Genomic DNA, 18,414 nt, shown 5'->3' on the forward strand with positions numbered 1-18,414 from the left:
TTAAAAAACTATTTTATGATGCTTTTATTTTCCAGTAATCACATTAGCAAGTTTTATATTAGTAGGTACATACTTACCACATTTTCTTGAATCTGGCAATTTGATACTGAAATACTCACAGAGATATCTCCTGGAAATGCATGTAAAACAATATGCACACAAAAAGTCAGTAAGAGATGTAATAGCAAAACAAGTAAATACATGCTTACAAATCATCCTGCAAAAGTGGTTTTAACTAAATCATAGCAATTAGGTTTTTCTAAGAAAATGTCATTAGAATATTTATTTCCTTTCAAAATTACATATTCAACATACTTGTTTTTGAAAAATAATATTTCGTCAATTTAGGGTTTGGAGTCAGAAGGACTTGGATTCAAATACTGGCTTTGCTACTTCACAGCTTTGGTACAAGCTTAGACAACTTAATCTCGCTCGAGAGACACTCATTTCCTAAGTTGTAAAACAGGCAAATCGTTAAAGTCTACTTGTTGGAATTGGATTAGGCATTAAAATAGAGATCTCATGTAAAGTGCTTAGCACCAAAATGGCATATATATTCTATTAATATGTATTTTGGTTGTAGAGATAAATTAAAAAATTATGACAGATCAATGGATAACACTATAATGTAAAAAAAACCAGAGGTTAATTCATAGGTTTCATTATGAGTAACTACTATGAAATTTAAAAATAAATGACTTTTTTATAGAAATATTCCTCTAAAGTTTATTCTTTAAAATTCATCCTCAATACTGGCTCTAGGTTGCATTTTAGCAAATGTATCTCATTCTACTAATGAACAGTGAGTTCTTCCTGGGATAAAATGATCAAGAATTACCAATTACCATGTATTCTGCACATCAATACCCTGCACAGAATACTAGGTGAGGTGTTTTTAGGGAAACTTATTAATCTACTCCTTTCTTCTTCTTCTCTTGCATTCCATGTCAAGCTGAAGTTGGCTAGATTTCTCCTCCTCCTCCCCCTCCTCCTCCTCCTCTTTCTTGCCCAGGCAGGAATGCAGTGGCTTGATCTTGGCTCACTGCAACCTATGCTTCCTGAGCTCAAGCAATTCTCCTGCCTCAGCCTCCAGAGTAGCTGGGACCACAGGTGCATGACACCATGCCTGGCTAAGTTTTGTATTTTTTGTAGAGACAGGGTTTCCCCATGTTGCCCAGGCTGGACTAGAACTCTTGGGCTCAAGTCCTCCACCTACCTCGGCCTCCCAAAGAGCTGGGTTTAGAGGTGTGAGCCACTGAGACTGGCCAGATTACTTCTTCTTTTACAACCAATAGCTCTAGAGGTCTGTAATTGCCTAATACATAGTGTTTACTTGAATTTGTTAAATTTTAATATAAAATAGCTATAATAAAATAGGATAATTTTACAAACTAAACATCTTAGTATGTGCAGCAGATTTTATTTAGAGACCCTACATTCTACAATAAACTAAGTCATCCCCAAGAAGTCTTTCTTCATTCTGTTCTTAGGAAGGGCAGGGCACATGTTTACTAAGCAAGGGGTAGGTACATGATGAGCTTTGGGCTGGTTAGAAAACTGGCAGACTCACTGTGCAGGTTGGTTCCTGTACCCATGGAGGAGCCCTTGGGAATGACGGGCATGAGGGCATGCTGGATGGCTATCTCCCACATCCTGGCCACATCTGCACCAACGCCACTGGTGAGAACACTGTTATTTGGTGGTGGGCTGGAAGGACTGACCACATTTTCTCCCACATAATACACTACATTTGCCGTAGTGATTTCAAAACAATGAGGATTGGCCCCATTAGGAATTAAAGCTGAAGTTTTTGCTGGTTCCAGAGATAAAATTTCAGATAAAGGAATTTCCTGTGAAAGAAAAAAAAGTGCTAACTGTAGTTTATCAAAAGTATGTAAACTTTCAAAGAAAATTCACGCCAAGAACATGTGAAAAATGACATCACAAATAACCACCATTTAAATAAAATAGTTTTAAACTATAAGACACAGAATATTTCAAAGAAAATTTAAAAAATACGTTTGCTATGGGAAACCTTATTTCCTTTTTCTAGAAAATGTGACTTTTTATGCTATGTTCATGTGGCAAGAATAAGTATGGTTAGGAATAATGATTTTGAATCTTCACCAGAATCCAAGACTTAGAAAATAAACGATAATTTTTGTAACAGTGAGGTAGAATCACAACACTTTTGAAATGCATTTAGGTAGACATGGCTATTTGCAAATTTTAACCTCTTCTTTAAGGCACTCAATACATGTTAATGTAATAACATAGCCAAGTGAATAGTTTAAGTGAAGACAACTAGAGACTGGTTTTAAAATGGTCTTTTTTTTTTTTTTCGAGACAGAATCTTGCTCTGTCACCCAGGCTGGAGTGCAGTGGCGTGATCTTGGCTCACTGCAACCTCCATCTCCCGGGTTCAAGCAATTCTCCTGCCTCAGCCTCCCAAGTAGCTGGAATTACAGGTGCCTGCCACTACACCTGGCTAATTTTTGTATTTTTAGTAGAGACAGGGTTTCAACATGTTGGCCAGGCTGGTCTTGAAATCCTGACCTCATGCTGCCTGCCTCAGCCTCCCAAAGTCCTGGGATTACAGGGGTGAGCCACCACGCCCAGTCTTTTATTTATTTATTTATTTATTTATTTATTTTTATTTATTTTTGAGAAGGAGTCTTATTCTGTTGCTCAGGCTGGAGTGCAGTGGTGCAATCCTGGCTCACTGCAAACTCCACCTCCTGGATTAAGGTGATTCTCCTGCCTCAGCCTCCTGAGTAGCTGAGATTACAGGTGCATCCCATCACACCTGGCTAATTTGTGTATTTTTGTAAAGACAAGGTTTCACCATGTTGGCCAGGCTGGTCTAGAACTCCTGACCTCAAGTGATCCACCTTCCTTGGCCTCCCAAAGTGCTGGGATTACACGCATGAGTCACTGCGCCTGGCCAATAGTCATCATTTTTAAGGCAATTCATATTAAAACAAAAATCACTACTGTGTCTTCCAGGAAGTATGCAGGGACTAAAAAATAATAACTTTCAAAACAAAGTTTTAATTTTAAAATTAGTGAGGTTTCCATTTTCTGTGACAGCTGTGTAAAATGGCTGTGGAGAATCAAATCAACTATTCCAGAGTCTGCATTCATTTTGAAGGAGCAAGTATCTACTGTTTTCTCTATAAAGTTTTTTTTGGAGTTGTGTTTTACTGGATGATATAGTATGCCACATCTGTATTACTTAATGTAGAGGGACAGAGTAAAAATTGCTGCCATTTTTTTCTCTAGAGGAAAGTGCTCTTTGTGAATATTGACAAGCATGGAGAAATCATACAATGTTTCTTCACTCCTAGCAGTGTGCTAGATGCAGTGGATATCACAAGTTTACTTTGAGCTGATCTGCTGTGACCATTAATTTTCTAGTTAAATCACACATCTCTGCTAACGTATTCAATTAATCTTCACCTCACTCCCTCTCCCATCATCCCATGGTATCAGAAACACTCCCCAGGGAAATTTAAAATTCACAGAAGAATCAAGAGGTCCCAATCTGAATCCCAAGAAATTTGTAGACTATAGAGAAAAAAAAAATAGTTCCTGGAAGAAGCACAAAAATAGCCACGTTTGTTGGATGTATTTCCTATTTCTTATCCTCTACATTCCCATGAAAAAGCAATAAGAGGTATGAAACGACAAAGAAAGAGCCCCCTCTTACCTTGTAGTACCTGCTTCCTGTGTCATTTTGAAAGAGGGTAATACATTTGCTATCCAATCTCCAATAGTGCCGTTTCCGCTGAAACAGAAGTTAGATCCAAGATCTTTTTTAAAAACTTTAAAAATATCCACAATTGATAATATAAACAGATTTCCCCAATGGGGACATAAGATTTGAGGGTGGAAAGTGCATGGGCTTTGGGAAAGGCAGATTCATGCTCAATTTCAGGCTCTAGAGGTTGACTATTTAGCACATGTCTGATAAGTATCTGCATTTATGTTACAGGGTCATGAGTAATAAAGAAGATGAAGTATTAGCACCCAGTAAGAGTCTGGCATTTAGAAAGTGCATAGTAAACAGAAAACATCATTTTTAAGCTTATTTCACTGCTTGAAGGGCTAAAGGTGGATATATAGTCTATAATAAAATAAGGTTTACTAGGAGATGCAATGTTTATTATGCATGCTTATTATTTTAGGACGTAAGAAATGCCATGCTGATGGAGCCAGGTATTTTCGCTTCCATTGGCAATGGGAAAATTCTGAATGTTAGAGTAGAAGTAAAGAATATTTTGTTGGACAGTAAGTTTGACTCCATGACATCAACTTAAAGTCAGGGGAATGCATCAAACAACCAACTCTACCTTCTCTCCAGCTCACTACAGATCTAACGACTATGATTTGATGAACAGGTCCTTCTTCACTGCAGGTATATCTTTCAGGATTTTAGGGTGTGTGTGTATTTTTATCTCATAAAAGACCCCAAGGCTCTATGATTCCGCTCTTCTCCTCCACAACCAATTTTAGGCCAGTCAAATATATTAAATATATTACACCATGTCAAAAAATAACTAGGTGGTATTCAATTGAGCCTTATAATATCAAGTAAGTCTTCTCTCTCTAACACAGATGGTTAAAATTATAGATAGATCAATTAGGTTATAGGTGTCTGCTTATCTGTAGTGATCCTATAGGTAAGAGATGAGAAAAGCAATACAGTAACAGAAATCAGCCAATTGTCAACTTAACTTTGAAACGTGAATCAAGTTGTTCTCTCTTACGTACATACACAACCTCATTCATCAACTATTAAGAAAATCTGGAGACATGAACACTCAGGGTACAGGCTTCCAATGTTCCTGAATGGGTCAGTTCTTCAGGGCAAACTTAGTTAAGGACTTAGGAAGTATAAGATAGTTATCACTGTTTTATTCTCTGCCTAGAATGCAGTGTTTCTTATAAAATTCTAAATTGCAGTGGAGCATTCTGAAAGCACATACTGTGGCTTCCACAAGTGCTATAAAATGGCAGGTAGACATCTCAGGTAATCGAGGTCAATGAATTTGCTTGCCTGAAATTGCTTTCCACATTTTCTCCTAACTCCGTTGCTTGCTCAACTATATCTGACACCCAGAGACTGTAATACACCTTACCTAATCCTGTGTCATGCCTGTGCTGAGGTTTACTCTGAGTAATGCAGGAATATCACAGTCCTCACGGGACATTAGCAACTCCTCTAATTAAAGCTAGCAAGGCAAGAGAACACTGTTCCCTGTGGATCTTACCAGCGTGTCCTTGCTGGTGTAGTGGACCATCCATCCTTCTTTCATGACTGTGCTGCTTTTCCTCTTCGTGTGTTTGACAGACTGCACTACTCTCATGAGTGGGATATTGTTGCTTGTTGATGGACTTGAGAAGTCAAAATATTGTAGGAAAAAAATGTTTTCAGGTACATTTTATGTATTTTCATGCATAAAACCTTATGTCAGCTAATCCAAGTGAAACTTTACAAAATTCACATCTCATGTTTAATAAAACGTATTGTCAGGCACCATGGTTCTGAAAGTGGGTTACTCTGAAGAGTGATAGGCACGTTATTTGTACACCTTAAAAAATCCTGGCCGGGTGCAGTGGCTCACATCTGTAATCCCAGCACTTTGGGAGGCCAAGGCGGGTGGATCACGAGGTCAGGAGTTCAAGACCAGCCTGGCCAAGAGGGTGAAACGCTGTCTCTACTAATAGTACAAAAAAATCAGCTGGGCATGGTGGCGGGCGCCTGTAATCCCAGCTACTCGGGAGGCTGAGGCAGAGAATTGCTTGAACTCGGAAGGCAGAGGTTGCAGTGAGCCAAGATTGCACCACTGCACAGCCAAGATTGCACCCAGCCTGGGCGACAGAGCAAGACTCCATCTGGAAAAAAAAAAAAAAAAAAAAAAAAAATTCCCAAGCCTGGGTAATAAGCACCTCACATTTTGGGCTGAACTGTATGGTGTTCAGTTTTCAGGTAAACCTGAGGTAGAGTACTTCTTAGTCTACTGAGGCCACACTATTCAGACTCACACATGAAAGCTTATTTGCTTATTTATTTCCTATTACAGGTACATTATCAATCATTTAGAGATAATTCAACATGAATTTTTAGTTTCTCTGCATGATGTCATAAAAATTGGAATCTGCTAGTCTCTTGTTTCTTCCTCTCTTCATTCCCTCCCTCCTTGTCCCCCTTCCCACAACATGAATATATATGTAATTCCCACCACTGCCCCCCCACCCCATGCAAACTCTTTGGTACTAAAGAAGTGTATGTCTTCAAAAGACAGGTCATAAGACAGTTATTTCCTACTATTTAAAAAATGTTCATTATGCCATTAAATGGAAAAAAACAATCATTTTATTGCTCTACTCTCATGAACAATTTGTTTGTCAATAAACATGGCATTTGTAAAATGGACACAAAAGTTTCAATAGGCTTTATAATATAAATCAGAGACTAGGAAACATTTTCTATAAAGGGCCAGGTAATAAATATTTTAGTTTTTGCAAAAGACCTAACTTTACCAATATAGTGCAAAAGCAGCCAGAGACAATATGAATGGACATGCTATGTTCCAATAAAACTTTACTACAAATTGAGCAGCAGTCCAATTTATCCTGGTGGCCACATTGTGCTGACTCCTGATATAAAAAGTAGGGCTCATCCAGTAACCAATTAAATAACAGATATAAAATTGCACATACTTCTGAAATAATATCAAGAACAGTGAAGTATACACAGACTATGATATTTGTAGCAGGGGCCAGCTAATAAAATAGATGATTTCTGCTGAGTTTGATCTTGATCTTTGCGGTTTCTACACAATGAGCTTCAAATTAATATTAACTTAGTAATAAACTTGTGGATGGCAAACATGAGCATCTCTCACATGCAAAAAAAAAAAAAAAATGGTTCAATGAATGAGGTGATGCTAGGAAAGAATGGCAACCACACTTCTCCCAGGGAACCCAGACCTCCTATCTTCAAAGGCTGTCTTTACAGCACACAGTTCATTCATAAAAAAGTAAACGTGCACTTCACATTTCTACTATAATCTATTAAAATATCAAAGAGGTTTAAAGAGAAAATTCTGCTTGGGGTTCCCCTGTTTGCTGAGGCTGGGAGTGCTGCTCTCACCTGATGGTTCTGTTGGCGTCCTCGTGGTCTGGGTCTGGATCTTGCATCTCGCCACTGTCGTTCTGGCACTCTGCCATTGCCATCTCTGCATCTTGGACCATTGCTTCTTCCATATCATCCATGAGCCCACTGTTCCTTTCACTATCATTGTCATCACTCCCTTCTTCCATGACCACATCAGACTCTGCCCCAGGGCTAAGCAAATCTAGAAAATTATTGTGACCCATGAAGATAAGCCTGGAATCTTGGAGCCAGGGCTTAAGAGACAGTCAGGTGATCCTAAAACAAATCAATTGGAAGCCCCAAAAAGGTAGTTCTGTGAAGAGTTTATTTTCTTTTTTTTAACTTTTTTTTAAGTTTAGGAGTACATGTGCAGGTTTATTACATAGGTAAACTTGTGTCATGGGGGTTTGTTGTACAGATTATTTCATCACCCAGGTATTAAGCCTGGTACCCATTAGTTATTTTTCCTGATCCTCCCTCCTCCCACCCTCCAACCTTGAAGGGCCCCCGTGTGTGTTATTCCCCACTATGTGACCATGTGTTCTCATCATTTAGCTCCCACTTATAAGTGAAAACGTGTGGTATTTGCTTTTCTGTTCTTGTATTAGTTTGCTAAAGATAATGGCCTCCAGATCCTTCCATGATTTTCAATTTCCTTTTTTATTTCAGTTTATACGCATCTGAATTTATGAGAGGTTGAACATGTAATTTTATAGGTAGATGCTCGTTTTCCATTTTCCTAAGCCTGAAAACATGAAAAGTCATGAAAAACCTTGGAAGGAAGCCAAGGCTGGGATAGAAGTAAAATGCTAGAAGGCAAAGTGATACCAGGCCCAAGTGACTGGGAAGCTGCTCATATTTTAGAAACACAGCCCTGGTGGGAAAAAAAAGTACGTAAGAGGATGATGGAAACTTTCACATGAAAAAAGATTCAAGCTACTGATTCTTACTATTGGAGTAACTTTGAAAATCACGAATTCCAATATATTAAATTGGTCACATAGCTGCAGCTTTTAAATAAGACATTTGACATTTGAAGTAATATTGAACCTGTCATTAAACAGTTGATGGTAATGGCAAAAATTAAAATTGCTTACTAATGCAAAGTACTCATTTTAAAATGAAAATATAGATTAATGAGAGACTCTAGCCTGCCAAGCTTGGAAAATTCACATTTTACCAGATTTTTCTGAATGTATGAGAAAATAGAATTTCAAAGTAATCAACAACATCAAAAATTGTTCTGTTTCCCCTTAGTTATAGTTATCCAGTACACACTGACATTCCCTGAGCCTGAACAAAGTCATCACCACATGCCACAGAAAGTGGGACGATCGCCAAGCTTTCAATTTTGGCAGCTAATTCATGAATCTCCAAGCCAGAAACAAGTGTGACAATGTTTTCCTGGAGAGCTCTTCCTTCTTCTTCTTTTAGGTACAGTATATATTTCTTCTAGAGAAGAAAGTTCTAGAGCAAAGATATTCATTCATTCTTCAGCTTCTTAGCAACAAAAATACTCAACTGAAAGTATCTGTGATCTTTTATGGCCATTTTTCTTTCCAGAGGAATTGGAAAACTGGTATCAGACTAAAGGTATAAAGAAGACCACTATCTGCAGAAAAAGCTAACCTGGAATTCTAAGTCAAATATTTTGGTAGTGATCCATTAGAATGCTGCCCAGGAAGAAAATGTAAGCTCTTTGCTTAAGATATGGCATTTTTCTTAGCAGTCCTTCAAAGTTAATTTATACAGTTAGAGTTTTCTTGAAGAAATATTGCCAAATACAGAAAATATATCTATTTTTTTTGGCTGACACAGTTCCTTTTATTATTAAAGACGATTGAAATGAGAAGGACAGAGGAAAAGAGACTGAGAGCTATAACTTGTAGGCAGCCCAACAACATCTACATTTCTGGGCAAACTAGGATAAGAATATAAGATAATAAAACTGAGAAATAAATTATGGCTACCCAAGTTTTCAATACTAGCTGCTCACCATGTAAAGATCATGAAAGGGTCTTTGACTGTTATCAAAACTCCATGGATGCTTTTCTATTGTAAAGTAGAACAAACACTGGCCATAATTTACTCTGGACTGTGTCTGAAATATCTGAACCAAAACCCAAACCAAAAACCCTGACTAAAATCATATCACCACACTCTCTAACAGGGAAGAAGCACAGACATGACAGCTGATCTTTTACCTACCTCCATTAATGGTCACTTCGCCAAGGCAGTTGTTTGGTACTTTTGGTGCACAACGTTTATGGCAGTTGAATCTGCAATCTAATCCCAATGATTTTCAAACAAAACAAAATGAGAATTTGTCAGAAAGAGAAGTGGTAACCAGAAAATACTTATGTCAGATGAATGAGGGTGATCAAAGTTCGAAAGGTGACAAAATCATCCTTACCTTTGCACTGCAAGCCCTGCCTGAAAAGCCCCTTCAGAAGCTTCTTGCAGTACTGGCACACTGTGGGCCGGGTGTAGGAGTGGATGACAAATGTGTGTGGCACTTTAACTTTAGACATCAAAATCTTGTCAAGTTCAATTGGTCGTCCAATGTATGATTGAGAATTTGACCTCTTCTCTCGACCAATAAATGACTCTGATGGTGATTTTTGCTACATTTTGGAAAACAATAAAGGAAGCAAGATGTAAGAGGCTATTTGATTTATATATTTACATATTTTAAGATATCGGTTTACTCTGGTATTTAGTACTTTGATGCTTAATAATATGAAATAATACTGTATTTCTGTTAATATAATTTACTTGCTTTCCCCATTTCTATTTGAGTTACCTCGCTTGTATAATCTTAAAAAAAAAAGAGAATTGGAGATCAGAATGTTTAAACATGATTTCTAGGTCTTTCAAATATGTTTTTGCTTTTAAAAAAGTGGTTTTAATACAGAAATATAAAGTTGGAGGCAAATAAACAGTGCACATATTATCAACACTATTGAAGGTTTTACTGGGTTTATTAGGTTAACTAAATGGTGTTTAAATTAATTGTCACTGTTAGTTTCTACTCCAATTTGGCCCCATGTATTTGGTGAACCTGAAAAATCTGCAGACTGATTTTTTTTTTTAATGAGAAGAGGAGGGAAAGTTGAAATGCTTTGGAAAGTCTGTTTTATTCTGCTTCATTAATATGTTCAGAGAAAAAAATGGCTCAAAACTTACAGAGCACGTTTAAAATTTCGTTTTTTATAACTATGGGAAACATATATAAGAGAATGTATTTTTAAAATTTTTATATTTTTATGTTAGCCATATGTTCTATGAATTGGAGGAGTCTGGATCAACTTACAGGTGTGGAACTTTTGTAAGAATTGACATCACTGTAAAATATGGTATTGAGATAGATGCATATAAATGATTTGATTTGGCAAATTATATATAATGACAAACATAAAGGTATTTTTTGTGTTAGAAGTGTAAGAGTTAACACATCATGCATGGGAGATAATATGAGAACATAATGACGAAAGTTGTATTTTAAAGCCAGGAATAGAGATTAAATAAAATAAAAATTATGGAGATCAATGTTTTTAAGTTTGTGGTTTCACAAAGCATCTTTAACATTCTTATACCAAGTGTTTCATTTGAAATTACTGCCAAAGCTGGAACTCTGTGCACTGAACACCTACTCAGAGAGACAATGTATCCTGCTCTTCTAGAGACTGAATTTGTTTTTTAACCTGGTGTGCTAAACTAATGACTCAGCAAGTTTGGAACCTTCCCAGGAAATGATTGCTTAGATTACATTGTGGAAACTCCAACTGCCAGAATGTCTTTAAACATTTAACAGGACTGAAATAACTTCCCAACAAGGTATATTCCACCTAGCAGTTCAAAATGAACTCTCTTCATTAGTTAAGCTAGAAAACACAGAAGAAAAGTTGCCTTTACCTGTGGTTTGTTTATTGTCACTTGTGTGAAAAATCAAACATAAAATTCTTTGAGATAAAAGTCACTTGACAAAAAATGGTTCAAATGAAAATGTGTGCATTATTAAAATATTTCTGTGTGTTAACTAAAATTCATTTCACTGAAAGCCATTCACTGTGTCTGGATTTGGGAAGACAAACTCCCTTTAAGTTAAAGAGAAATAGAAAGAAAATACTTCAGCATACACGCGAACATCTCTTTACGGATTTGTCTGAATCATTTGATAATAAGTTCCTATGGAAGAACAAAGTCCATGACAAACAGTAAGCAGTTTCACCTGAGATAAGTGTATGTTTTCAAGAAGTAAATGCATAGGATTAGTGGATGAGACATTTCAATAGAAATATTTAATATACAGACTGTAATAAAAGATTTTACAATTTAAAGTTACATAAACTGTAACACTGACATACTTGCTTTACAGGATTTCAGTTTTAAGAGGGGACACCTGGTTAAGGAATATTTTCCACTGCAAATGCTCTGTACTTGTCTGCCTGCTCCTTGCCCCTACTTCAACATGAAAATCTGTGCAGAACTCTTCTGCTACCAAACTCAAACACTTAATAGGCTGTTCATATTAATGGGTGGCCCTCAGCACCAAGGATGCAATGAGGAATGGTTGAGACTATAGTAATTTGGAGAGGACAGTGTCACTGTAAAAGGGATGGCTACAGCTCAGTTAGTTCTAACAGCTGCCATGTGAACATGTAAACCCATTGTTGATGGATCTTTTAGTTTTTCAAAAGAAGCAGGGAATCTAGGTGTGTGATAAAATAACTTGTTCTAGATGTCAGCAACTGAAAAAAAAATTTAACAACTTTGTGCAAGTCAATTTATCTGGGGACTAAATCTAGTTCAAATGGAGACCTTTGAGGTTATAAAAAGTGTTTTCTATCATTATCTAGTTCAGCGGAAGACCTTTATATATGCCAAACTATTTTCATAGCACTTTACATGGATTTCATTTATTTATACCTCATGTATAAATAAACTATACATTTTATACAACTATTTATATATTTTATACAACTATTTTCATAGCACTTTACATAGATTTCATTTATTTATACCTCAGGTATAAATAAACTATACATTTTGTACAATTATTTATACATTTTATACAACTATTTTCGTAGCACTTTATGTGGATTTCATTTATTTATACCTCCATGTTACACCTAAAGAAACTGAGTTACTGAGAGATTAAATCATTTTCCCAAGATCACACAACTTGTAAGTAGCAGAACTATGAATTCAGGTAGTTTTGCTCCAGATAACAATGATTCCTTTCTCCTTAGATCCTCCCCAGCTCTCACATTCCTTGATTTTATGCTAATATAGAAAACAGCAAGTATTTTATTCCTCTCAGTTAGTCAATAAGGATGACATAAGAGGCAATAAGACAACAAGAATAATCAAATAGTAGTGAGTTTTATGTGCCAAAAATGATATGCAGGATATCATGAACCCCTTAACCTTGACCTACAGAAGAGATTTCTAACCAGCTTGTCTGTGCCTAGATGGCCTAGATGATAGGACCTGAGTCATGCATGTTTTCCAGAACACAATAACTAGTGGAATAAACAGCTGCTATTGCATAAACATCACTCAGTTGGCTGCCTACTTTCCTATTCAGGAGTTACTATGCTTAAAAGATACTAGCATACTATGCAAAAACAGATGCAAGAAAATGTTAATCTTTTATTCCAGAAGTTTCAAGATCTAGCATTTTGGACTATCATTCAAAGAACAGGGCAGAGTAACAGCTTAAGACAGTTCTCTCCTACTGCCATCGAGATGGATCTATCTAATTTAGCAAGTGTTTCCCCAGGCAAATTTTACCTGAAAGCTCAATTCAGATGCTTCAGGACTTATAAATATGAGGAAATAACATTCTCTGTGCCCAATTAGTTTACTAGTCAGTTGAGTCCTAGACACAGCATAACTGTTATTATTGTTGACCTTTATATTTACTCTTTCCCTTTCTTCATAGATGGTTTCCTCCTTATTCTTCAGATTTCAGTTCCCATGCCCCCTTCTCTGAGAGGCCTCCACACCACCTAACTTATTGCTTACCCCCACTCCATACTCTATTACACTCTCATATCATCCTGTCTCCTCCAAAGTCATTAATGCAGCATGCAACTATATTATTTGCCTATTTATTTACTGGAATTTTATGTCTCCTTTCAACAGAATATATGTTCCAGGAGGGCAGCATCTTTATTATTTTGTTCATTATTGTATCACCAATTTCTGGAATACTGTGTCACAGAGAATAAGTGCTAATATATATATGAAAGTTCAAAGGTAAGATAAACCATATTCATGGTGGAGGCGAGGGGTCATTCAGAAAGGGGGTTTCCTGAAGAAAAGACATTTGCATGGACCCCAAGGTGAGTCTTGCCATACCATGGCTATGTTCAGTATTATTAGTAATTAAAATTTTGTTTGGGTGTGGGGTGGGGAGGAAGGAAGGATGGTTAGTAGGTGCAAAAAAAAAATAGTACAGTGAATAAGACCAAGTATTTGCTATCACAACAGGGTGACTACAGTTAAAAATAATTTAACTGTATATTTTAAAATAACTAGAAGAGTATAATTGGATTATCTGTAACACAAAGGATAAATCCTTGAAGTGAATGGTACCCCATTTACCCTGATGTGATTATTAAACACTGCATGCCTGTATGAAAACATCTCATGTAACCCAAAAATATATATACCTACTATGTACCCACAAGAATTAGATAGATAGATGATAGATAGATAGATAGATAGATAGATAGATAGATAGATAGATAGATAGATAGATAAATTTTTTTCAGGACAATTCAGTCTTATCAATCTGCAGACTGTCCAGAGATTTCTTTTTTATACTTCAAAACCATCCGTCTCACTTAGGGATGATGACCTAACCTGCTGTTAGGAAAACATCATGGTGAATGCTCAGTCCGAGGCTACTTTCTGAAGCAAAAAACAAACAAAAAAACAAAAAACAGAAAAAAAAACCCACACAGTCATCTGCAACAACACCTACATCAATATATGACCTCTCACACAGGAGTGGGGATTTTCCAGCACAGAGCTCTTTGACAACAGAAAAATATGAAAACCCTTAAGAAATGGAGTTCATATAGGAACGCACATGTTTCCAGGCTCTATAATTCAGGCAGTAGAGAGTAGGGTGTTTGCTGAGTTTCAGGTTGTTTGGTGGTATTCAGATTCTCTATCCCTTGAGCTACCTGTCAAATATCCTAAATATATAGCATAAATAAAAGCTAATCAACACCTTTTCATAACAGTGAAAGGGTGGCTACAGGGCAAGCAAAAAAAATCTGTGCCCACTGCTTAGTGGTGACAGATACTGTGTTATACCATGGAGAATCCATTTCTTAATGTTTACAGCAATTTGTGAAAGCTTTCAAAGTAATAACATATATAATCTCTTATTAAAATACAAGGTGATCTAGATTTGCTGAGTGCTAAAGTAACAGTGGAAGTTCCATTAACTTTTATCTTGCCTCACTGTTTTCAAGTAAACCAAAATGAAGGGTAAAGGAACCTTGATATTTTCTTAAGTGAGCTACCCAATGCAGGGAAAGCACCAGAACTGTTCAAAAATTGTTGCAAATTACATGTACGTTTCCATTGAGGAAGAAAATAACTGCATGTCAACAACTTCTACTTTGGGGCTTAAAGTGTCAGAAAGTGAAATGGAGGGTAACAGATTACGTGGGAAAACCAAGGACAGTAATTTTAGAGGTAAATATTCCCATAGTATTTGACCTTGCCTGAATAGACGGGGACTGGCCTGGGTTTATGGTCTCACTGGAAAGCTGAATGAAACAGTCTGAAAAAAGACTATGGCATTGATTACTACTGCCTTGGAGACACCAAGCAGCTGGGAAAGTATGCCATAAACACAGTCCTAGGCCACAAAGGTGAGAGCCTCTCCCTTCAAAAATGGCCCATAAGGATAACTTTATAGTGTTGCAGGAAATAAGGGGCTGGAGAGATAGGGGTGCAAGAGTTTATTTGAGGCGTACACTGGCTTAGCAGACATGTGTCCTGAAAGACTACGCACGAGACAAAGAAAGCAGATGCCTTTTAAGCAGTTTATGGTGGGAGCTACGTGTTGCAGGAATCAGGCTTACAGAAGCGAGAACAAAAGCAGTTAATCATTAGGTAACATTCTTGAGATTCAGCTTACATCTTGGGAAAAACATGTCCTATAACTTATGCTCATCTATTTTGTGACTTTGCAGCTGCACTGCAAGAAGAAAAACAGAAACTTACAGACCTTACAAAATATGTGGGAAAGAGATAAGGTTAATTAATGTCTTACACTTTCTACAGAAAGGCAGTTAACATTATTTTTTAACTTCTACTTCAAGGGGGTTCACCAATGCCTTACAGCTAAACTTTTATTATTTTTTCTGTTTCACAAGGACAATCAATTCTTTAACTTTTCTACTTCAATCCCCCCTTTGGTGCTCTGTATAAATGATGTTTAATAAAGAGCACCACAATTTTTTGTTGTTGTTTTTTTTTTTTTTTTGAGTAGGTACATATTTTTTTGAGGCAAGGCCTGGTACTTGGTTAAGGCCATGACTTGAGTAGTAGTATGCTTTGTTACCATTGCCTCTACAGTTGACTAGATACTTTTGATTAATAGAGGCAGGAGGCAAGGGAGAATTAGACATCTTTTAACTATAACTATAAAGCTTTTTATTAGAGTCTTGAAATTATTGAAAGATGAGAACCATTCACTAAAAAGTGAATCTGGAGGCTATTTTTTCCAGGTTTGAACTGGGACATGAGCAAGTTTAACCATTTTCCCTGGGCCTGCCTTATAAATGCTGTGTTTACCATGCGCTGGCCTCACAAAGTCTTTTATAAAAACAAGCTGGGGCTTTCTTTTTTTTTGAGACAGAGTCTCACTCTGTCACCCAGGCTAGAGTGCAGTGGCATGATCTCGGCTCACTGCCAGCTCTGCCTCCCGGGTTCATGCCATTCTCCTGCCTCAGCTTCCCGAGTAGCTGGGCCTACAGGTGCCCGCCACCATGCCCAGCTAATTGTTTGTATTTTGTATTCCCTCCAGTGGTTCTTGTAAAACTGGTTTTTCCTGTGGCTTTCCTTTTGCCTCTGTGCTTGCCGGTGAAGGTTTTATTTGTGGTTCGGTTTGTGTTACAAGTTTTTGTGATTTTTTTTTTTAAATTTTGTGTTTACTGGTGAAGTTTTTACTTTGTGTTTGTAGTTGCTAGTGTAGTTGATTTTTTTTTTGGCTCGAGCTGCAAGAGTTTTGTAATAAGCTGTTAAACAGGGCTGTATGTAGCTATGAGTTAATATAAGAAAATTTGGTTTGAATGTCTTGACTGTTTTTTGACTTTGGTTATTACCTTAAATACACGGCTAATTGTTTTTTGTTTTTATTTATAGCACCTTTGGCTAGCCATTCGACATTAAAAGAGGGTTATTTTAACTCATACAGGGTTTTCAGCATTTGAAGGGATTAACTTGACTTTTCAATTTCCCATAAAGCCTTTTTTAAAGTTTTTTAATATACATTCCAATGGAGTGGGTTTTGACGATTTTCCTCCCATTTCCTCCCAGTAACCACACAGCACATTCACTTTTCCTTTCTTTTTAGACTGATCAGACCTGGTTGGTCTTACACTTTGCTCAGAGCATACAGCCTTGACTAAGAGACCTGTAGCCTTCTACATGTCACTCCTCATGTTGGTTCCTTCTGGAACCATCTTTATCACACACACTCACACACTTCCCTGCTTCCAGCTCCCTTTCCTGGTTGGGATATCGAGCCACTCTCGCCACCTCCAGTTTCCTAGTTGGGGTGGTAAGCCACTCTCGCCACCCCCAGCTTTTCTTTTCCTAACTGACTTAGCGAGCCACTCTCGTGTCCTGTCCCTGATGGGTGTGAGTTTCATTCAAATCAATGAGCCACTCTTGTTGTCCCCAGCCCCTCTGGGTCAGATTAGTTGTCACTCCCCTGGAGGTGATCAGGCTTCCCTTCTGTCCTTAGGGATGGGTCCTGCCTCAGGGTCCAAACCTTACTGCGGTTCAGATATCTGCGCACTGCTTCTGATACCATCCAGGAATCCCCTTTACTGGTTCCATTGCACTGTCTGGAAGGGCACTGGGACATGGGAGGGCCTATCCCCTTCTGGGCTGAAGCTCTCCCATTGGCACCAAGGTTCCCAGGTCTCCTCTGTCCTGGGGCCTCAGTCCCACAGGCAAAAGAAACAGAAATCTGCCATCTCCAGTCCCGGGTTTCGGCACCAGAAATGTTGCAGCGAATTAAGGGGCCAGAGAGACTGAACAGGGGTGCAGGAGAGTTTAGTTAAGGTGTGCACTGGCTTAGTGGACATGCGTCCTGAAAGACTGAGCAGTAGACAAAGAAAGCAGTTGCCTTTTAAGCAGTTTTTGGCAGGAACTACGTGATGCAGGAATCAGGCTTATAGAAGCAAGAACAAAAGCAGTTAATCATTAGGTAACATTCTTGAGATTCAGCTTACATCTTGGGAAAAACATGTCCTGTAACTTATGCTTATCTATTTTGTGACCTTGCAGCTGCACAGCAAGAAGGAAAACAGAAACTTAGAGACCTTACAATATATGTGGGAAACAGAGAAGGTGTATTACAGTTTCTACAGAAAGGCAGTTAATATTCTTTTCTAACTTTCACTTCAAGGGGTTCACCAATGCCTATTACAGCTAAACTTTTTATTATTTTTTCTATTTCATAAGGACAATCAATTCTTTAATTTTTCTACTTCAATGGTTCATTATAGAATCCTAGCCCATAACACTCAATGTCAAACATGTAGCGCTGTGTGTATCTGTGTGTACATGCTCATGTGCTTCTGAAACAACATGGTAAGACCAAAGACTAGATTTTAACGCAACTTAATTACAAAAGAGAAAGAGACAAAAGGGACACATGTATCTTAAAACTTAAAGTATAATAATAATAATAAATAAAAAAAAATTTTTTAAAAAGACTTTTTTCCTCTATCTATCCCACACCCCCAAAAGAGCTTTGGGTTTTAAAAATACAGAAAAGCGCTCACTCAATGAAATTATATCCCTCAAGTGATATTTTCAGTGCATGGCTACACAAAAATAGATACCACTAAAAACTGGGCTATTTAGAGAAAGAGGCATATTTGTTTGTAACTCCCTGACATTGTCTCATCTTACATTTCACTATATTTATTATTAAAATGGCAACATCGTCACTCTTTTTGAGAAGGCAAGAAGGAATTCATCTGATT

The 18,414-nt window shown here is 37.4% G+C and overlaps 1 protein-coding gene across 2 annotated transcripts in view; it reads right to left on the reverse strand.

Moving 5' to 3' along the window:
* The window catches only part of PRKD1 (protein kinase D1), a 348,017-nt gene that overhangs the window by 50,523 nt on the left and 279,080 nt on the right, over nt 1-18,414 (reverse strand). For both annotated transcript variants that reach the window (XM_032180176.2, XM_058429789.1), the window contains 7 exons: nt 9,576-9,786; nt 9,371-9,448; nt 7,160-7,364; nt 5,274-5,397; nt 3,710-3,787; nt 1,571-1,850; nt 78-130 (listed from right to left, as the gene is read on the reverse strand). In XM_032180176.2, the coding sequence (XP_032036067.1) occupies nt 78-130; nt 1,571-1,850; nt 3,710-3,787; nt 5,274-5,397; nt 7,160-7,364; nt 9,371-9,448; nt 9,576-9,786 (1,029 nt within the window). The remainder of the gene's footprint in view (nt 1-77; nt 131-1,570; nt 1,851-3,709; nt 3,788-5,273; nt 5,398-7,159; nt 7,365-9,370; nt 9,449-9,575; nt 9,787-18,414) is intronic.

This window comes from Hylobates moloch, unplaced genomic scaffold (genome assembly GCF_009828535.3).
Source record: "Hylobates moloch isolate HMO894 unplaced genomic scaffold, HMol_V3 SCAFFOLD_16, whole genome shotgun sequence".
Classification (NCBI taxonomy): domain Eukaryota; kingdom Metazoa; phylum Chordata; class Mammalia; order Primates; family Hylobatidae; genus Hylobates; species Hylobates moloch.